The 6,931-nt window shown below is 39.7% G+C and overlaps 1 protein-coding gene across 2 annotated transcripts; it reads left to right on the forward strand.

The window, feature by feature from the left end:
• The first annotated feature begins 1,628 nt into the window (after positions 1 to 1,628).
• Positions 1,629 to 5,990, forward strand: LOC311116390 (sulfotransferase 2B1-like). 2 transcript variants are annotated; one of them, XM_084157409.1, is made up of 6 exons: positions 1,629 to 1,778; positions 3,563 to 3,771; positions 3,985 to 4,111; positions 4,228 to 4,322; positions 4,453 to 4,633; positions 4,806 to 5,938. In XM_084157409.1, the coding sequence occupies exons 1-6, from the start codon at positions 1,643 to 1,645 to the stop codon at positions 4,919 to 4,921; spliced, it is 864 nt and encodes a 287-aa protein (XP_084013535.1). In that variant the 5' UTR covers positions 1,629 to 1,642; the 3' UTR covers positions 4,922 to 5,938. The 2 variants fall into 2 exon arrangements, with proteins under 2 accessions (XP_084013535.1, XP_084013536.1); XM_084157410.1 differs by lacking the exon at positions 1,629 to 1,778 and adding an exon at positions 2,120 to 2,343 and having other exon boundaries at positions 4,806 to 5,990.
• The last annotated feature ends 941 nt before the right edge of the window (positions 5,991 to 6,931 follow it).

Consider the following 6,931-nt stretch of genomic DNA (forward strand, 5'->3'; position numbering starts at 1 on the left):
GGTTTCCATGGCGACTTGGTGTCTGCACAGTAGTGGACTTGTCCTTGAATGATGAGTACTCATTGTGTCCAGATTCCCACACATGTTGCCTTTCCAATCGGAAGTATCGGCGCTCCACACCTACCACCAGAATGCCACTTCTAAGATAATAGATTTGTTCCCCTTGTAGTTAGCCTTACAATGACCAGTCTAGTCTGTATATAAACCTGTTGACCAGTCTAGTCTGTAAAGAAACCTGTTGACCAGTCTAGTCTGTATAGAAACCTGTTGACCAGTCTAGTCTGTATAGAAACCTGTTTTTCTCCCCCACTTCAAAAAGGTCTCATGCTTTGTGATGGTCGGAGCTCCACTATGGTGACCGGGGACTTGGGGTGTATTCAGTGAAGAAAAACATTCATATATAAATGTAAGAAACTGAGCTAACACGATTGCATTCTACCTGACTCAATCATTTCTGTTTTACACAACACATTTCTATCTGAACATTCTCTAACCCCTAACTAAAAGTCCTACAGGATTCCTGTAGGATTATTTTGTAAGGTACACTACACCCTTCTAAACAGGCCCCTGCTAAACCAGAACTTTGTTAATCCGGCATTACACTCATGTACTGTAGCATGTTTTTCAGCCAAGAGGCACTTGGTCAATCCTGTAAATGTATGGAAATAGGAAGCCATTACACGCCATTACATATCGTTATCAAGGAAATTCATGCAACAGATTTGAATGTCATGGTATGTGGCATCTCAACTCTGCTCTAGAGATCAGATCTTTTTCAGAGCTGATCTGATTGGTCAAATGGCCAATTAGTGGAAATTATCAGAATTGGGCTGCCTGTCTAAATGCAGCCTAAATTACAGGATGGCAAACACAGGGCCATATCCCATCTCCCCTCTCTGGGGTTCTGCCCCAGACTTACAGTTCTGCCCTGGACAAAGGCTCCATTGAGTAAGTCCTTGTCACAATGACTGACCTATCTGCCAGTCAGTTTGAGTTAGGCCTGGCTGTATCAAATGTGCATTACATCACAGTACAAGAGTTGTTCAATTCATGCGTAATAACATTATCGTGTGAAATGTTACCATATCTCAGTGAAAGCAAGGAAGTGAAGGAACAGGGGTGAGGTGAACTCAGTCTTCTGGACAGCCAAATGGTAGCTCCTCCTGCAACATGGTAGAAGGCCATGCCCAAACACATCACACTTTTTTAAGCTGTTCAACTGATCATCCCATAGCAATAAAGGTATTTCAAATACTATGGAGAGTGCTGTGCTTCTCCTTGTTATTCAATGGCAAGGTAGACCTATTTGTAATGGTTGCAACATTAGGTGGGATGTCTCATTGTTTGCATACCCTATGGCTGTGGGGAATAGATTGAGACAGTGAAAAGGTTTACAAACGCTCCTCCTTCCTTTCTTGTATTGGGTTTACTGCTCCTGCGGGGGCCATCCATCCCATCTCAAGCCCTCCTCTGGCAGATTCTGCCCTTGACAAAGGCCCCATTCCAAGAAATGGCTACAAGAGAGGGAGGGATAGTTTCTGCTCTCACGTTTGCTTTGATGCATTAAACACATGCCTCTAGGTCAGGGCTGAACTGGCAGAACTTTATTGCAGGCTATACCTGAGTGTGTTCTAGTTGTGCCATGGCATCAGACAGGTACTTTCTTCACCATGGACTTTTGTTACCAACTGTGGTTCACAATGAGGAGAGTCTGAAATATGCCAACGATTTCAAAGTTCAGGACAGGGATGTGTTTGCCATTACTTACCCCAAATCAGGTAATTGATGCAATAGATTTCCATATCTCAGTGTGATCTGCAAGCTTTTAGGCACCTTTTTCAAATTCAGGGATGAACAGCTTGACAGGATTTTCAAACCTGACATAACTTAACCAATTTTGGTGTTGTAACTGCGTCTTTGGATGGGTCCAAATCTATCTATTCAAAAAGTTTATTATTGTATTATTAGTAGTAGTATTCGTATGAGCAATTCTTATTTTAATTATTATGAATTATTATTATTATTATTAGTGCATTATTGTCATTGAATTATGCCGCTATCTGCTGAGTGAATTATTATAATTTTTTGGCAACCGCGCACAAATTGCACAAAAAATAATGCACTTCCCCTCCACTTTACAGACGCACTGACGTTGTTTTTCGACGAAAGGTAGCATACTTTAACTCTGTAAACTGTGTTTAAGTATGGCGAATGATGGAAAATATATCGTTTATCACGGACTTTTGTGTCCGAAAGAAACTCACTCTTTTGAAAGTTTTAAATACGCGGAGGAAATGAAAGTTGAAGACGAATATATTTTCACAGTGACATACCCAAAGTCTGGTAAGAACATACTGTACTATAGTAGTTGACTGTATTTAAATAATGATAGGCTAAGAATTGGTTTGGCTTCATGTCATTTACAGTTTAGTAGTGGTGGAAAAAGTACCCAATTGTCATACTTGAGTAAAATTATAGATACCTTAATAGAGAGTTACTCAAGTAAAAGTGAAAGTCACCTAGTACAAAACTACTTGAGTAAAAGTCAAAAAGTATTTGGTTTTAAATATACTTAAGTATCAAAAGTAAATGTAATTGCAAAAATATACTTAAGTATCGAAAGTAAAAGTAGAAATCATTCCAAATTCCTTATAGTAAGCAAATCAGACGGCACCATTTTATTGTTTTAAAAATGTAAGGATAGCCAGGGGCACACTCCAACACTCAGACATTATTTACAAAAGATGCATTTGTTTTTTAGTGAGTCAGCCAGACCAGAGGCAGTAGGGATGCCACGTGTTCTCTTGATGAGTGAATGAATTTCACAATTGTCCTGTCCTGCTAAGCATTCGAAATGTTGGAAGTACTTTTGGTTGTCAGAGAAAATGTATGGAGTAAAAAGTACAATATTTTCTTTAGGAATGTAGTGAAGTAAAAGTTGTAAAAAATATAATTAGTAAAGTACAGATACCCAAAAAAAACTACTTAAGTAGTACTTTAAAGTATTTTTACTTAAGTAGTTTACACCAATGCAGTTTAGTCGCCCAGGCATTGCATCTCAAAAAGTTATGAGCGGCTCAGTGTCGGACAAAAAATAAATTTTAATGTGTTTTTTATTACTATAGTAGAACTTACTTCAGACCAGATCTTGGTGGTGTGTAACCTAGTAGCAGTAGCCGACTTTCCACTTTTCCATGGATTTTCTAGTTCAGCAGCACTGATTGCGCAACACAAAGGTTTCTTGTTTCAGAACCTAGACAGATCAGCTGTCCCAAAAGCCTGATTGCCAGTCTGCTTATGATATCATGCCAAACACGTTTAGCTTTACATTGAGCAATGAGTTGGCAAGAGCACAAACAGATCTTGGACCAGGCAAGTCCCAACTAGTGAAGAATCGAGAAACATGCAGTTGTGTGACATCACTGACATCTAGAGAATTTGACACAATAATGAATGACACAATAATGACAAAACATCATCTCATTTTATTTTGTGAAATAGCATAAGCTAAAAAAATAAATGAAAAATAATACAGATAACTGATTAAGGTAATGTTTCCCAGGCACCACATGGATGCAAGAGATTCTCCCTTTAGTCCTAAATGGAGGAGACCTGACTCCAGTGCAAACTATTCCCAACTGGGACCGGGTTCCCTGGCTGGAGGAGACAAGAGCAGCCCTAGTTCTGGACCGTCTGCCCTCACCACGGGCAATGGTCTCTCATATGCCCTACCATCTCATGCCTCCCTCATTTTTCCCCTCCAAAGCCAAGGTAGGGCCCTGATCCAGGAACTGAGAGCAACTAGACAGTAACAACTGAAGAGACTCTTGCAGCACGTTTAATGGACTGACTTCAGCATTGCAAATTAATGAAACAATTGGAAAAATGTGCCTACATGCAATGTAATTATCTTATAATTTATCTATCACACTTGTAAGTCTGTCTATGGAACTCATAATTAAGACTCGATTTGTTTTCATTTAGGTCATCTATGTTACCCGGAACCCAAAAGATGTTATGGTGTCATCGTTTCACTTCCACAAGATGGCCAGTTTCCTGGATGACCCTGGGACTTTTGCTGAGTTTCTAAACAAGTTTCTCTCTGGGCAAGGTGAAAAATGCTAGGAAATATAAATAAAGGGGAGGGTCCATTTGATGCCATAAGTCCATACTAAAAGAAGAGGGTAACTGGGTTTGATTGCAATTAACATTTGTTTATCTACACAGTGTTGTTTGGGAAGTGGACAGACCATGTAAAAAGCTGGCGAAATTCAGATCTGGGAGATAGAATCCTATACATTACCTATGAAGAAATGGTCAAGGTAAAACACCAATCAATGCAAACCGCCTCAGCCCAGAGCTGCTTGACCAGACTAATGGATAGTGAACTAGGCTAAATCTTTGGCTAACCCCAGGCCAAACTGATAACATATGTTTGTTTCTCTCCTGAAGGACCTGCGGGGAGTGCTGGAGCGCCTCTCACGGTTCCTTGGTCGGGACCTAAGTGAAGAAACTCTGGACCGTGTAGCCAACCACTGCTGTTTCAGCAACATGAAGACAAACGCAATGTCAAACTACTCCCTGGTGCCACAGGAGATCATGGATAGCAGCAAGTCCCCCTTCCTTAGAAAAGGTAGTGGAAACTGGCAAGACAGGGTATAATCACTCCCTGCAGTGGGATAGGAACCCAGAATGCTGCTAGTAGTGTAATGTTCTCTCATCATGCAGTGATACACTACTGCAACCGCTCTTTGCTTCCATGTATTTCACTGTTCAATTAAAGCACATTCTCCTTGTTCTTTCAGGGGTTGCTGGGGACTGGAAAAACCACTTCAGTCCTGAGCAGGATGCCAAATTCACAGCGGTCCTAAAAGAGGAAATGAATGGAACAAACATTAAATTCCCTTGGGATGAGGAGTGAACAGCTGAAAATTTACCGACAGCGTTTTCTTGACATTGCAGGCAGTTAGACTGTGGAGAAATTAAAACAAATTGACTTTCTAAACGCATCTGTGCATCCACATCATAGGCTTTAACGTCACTAGCCGTGCCCTGAAACCTCAGCAGTACACTGACAATAAAAAGCACCTGGGCTGGGTTTCCCAAAAGCATTGTAGCACTAAGATCATCTTAATTCCATTGAAATTAAATGAACGAAAACCCAGTCCAGGTCAAGTTGATCTAAAAACACCACCAAATATAATACACCACCTATACTATACACCACCAAATACAAGTACATCGACTCAGTACTGGTACACCGTGTATATAGCCAAGTTATCGTTGCTCATTGTGCATTTATTCCTCTTATTCTTTTTCAAATCTTTTTTTATGTTTTTTTCTCTCTGCATTGTAAAGTAAGCATTTCAGTGTTAGTCTACACCTGTTGTTTACGAAGCATGTGACAAATAACATTTGATTTGATTTGATATGGTCCAAAAGTCCTACTGCCACAGGAATGACTTGTGGTTAACTGGATATTTTGTAACTTTGTTAGTATTTTGATTGAACTCAGTGCTTGTAGGTTAGGTCAAAGACCGACTTTCAAATCAAATCAAAGTTTATTGGTTGCGTATACAGAACTAAAGATGTTATTGCAGGTGCAGCGAAATGCTTAAGTTTCTAGCTCCAACAGTGCAGTAATATCTAGCAATAAAATAACAATAACAATACACACATAATCCAAAAAGTAAAAAAAACAAGACTTTAAGAAACTTTCTGAACTATTCTTGTGTATAGTACTTATTTCACATTTCTTTTCATTTTTATATAAACAACTAGTAGTTGAATACATTTAAATGAGCCATAATCTGGTAATAACAGACTGTTATCATAAATAGAAACATACTGTAAGTTATCTTACACATTGTATACGTCTGAGAGTCACATGGTACTGTGTCTTGTTTTTTCATACTGCTGAGGATTTGGATAAAGGGTTGTGCTCACATAGTGCTGTAGAGTCACAGGAACATAAAACATTTGTTGACTTGCAGGCATAGTCTTCAGATGACAGCAGTCCTAATGTAACCATAATACGTTTCTTGTACAAAAACTTGAGGGTCCTCACTGCAACAATTTAATTAACATTTTCATAACAAGGTGCGGGAGACAACACTGCGGGGGTCAACATTCACTTTCCGGCTCTGTTAGTTAGGAATCTCCTTATTGACTTCACGAACCATTTGGCATTGAACACATGGTCCGCAGAAAGCAGTCATACACCAGTCATCGCAAATGGTTCCCTATAGAAATCGACATATTATTAGGGTGGCTAAGGTGATATCAACTACTCACATTCCTATGTAGTAGGCCTATAACGACCAGTCCCTAAACCCTGGCCCTGACAGGGTGAGGATGAGGCAGATAACACAAAGGGTTGATTTACTGGACACAGATTACACCTAGTCCTGGATTAAAAAGCATGGCCAATGGAGAATTCCCATTGAAATAGCATTTTCTTGTCCAGGATTTAGCTTAATCTTAGTCCAGGACACCGTCCCAAAATGCTTTGTTATATGACTGAGTTGATGCTGGACAAAGATAATGCTGAATAGTGTGCATGGGGTAGTGGAGAAACAGGTAATGCAAATGTTCAACAATACAGCTGTACAATCAGCAACATGCCATATGCATACCTCTATGTTATACCGCTCCCGAATGCTGGTTCGCAACATAAAATGTGTCCATGGAACATGAGAGAGTAGGAAACACTCTCCGTATTTCTCTGCCATCTTAACGTCCTGAATGCATGGACAGAAAAATCCACAGAGACCTGTTGGTATGAATGAAACCGATCCAATTACACTCCTCTGTAAATGTACAGTATTTGGACAGTGAAGCTAAAACTTTTAACTTGGCTCTATACTCCAACATTTTGGATTAGATAACAAATGTTTTATATGAGGCGACAGTACATAATGTCAGATTTTAT

The sequence above is a fragment of the Coregonus lavaretus genome, assembly GCF_964263955.1.
Source record: "Coregonus lavaretus genome assembly, chromosome: 3".
In the NCBI taxonomy this organism is placed as follows: domain Eukaryota; kingdom Metazoa; phylum Chordata; class Actinopteri; order Salmoniformes; family Salmonidae; genus Coregonus; species Coregonus lavaretus.

Bases quoted from the DNA above. Each gene is read 5' to 3' on its own strand.
- LOC311116390 (XM_084157410.1), top strand. From the start codon at position 2,205: ATGGCGAATGATGGAAAATATATCGTTTATCACGGACTTTTGTGTCCG. The intron at 3,772-3,984 runs GTAGGGCCCTGA...GTTTTCATTTAG, and splicing joins TTTTCCCCTCCAAAGCCAAG to GTCATCTATGTTACCCGGAA. The intron at 4,112-4,227 runs GTGAAAAATGCT...TTATCTACACAG, and splicing joins CAAGTTTCTCTCTGGGCAAG to TGTTGTTTGGGAAGTGGACA.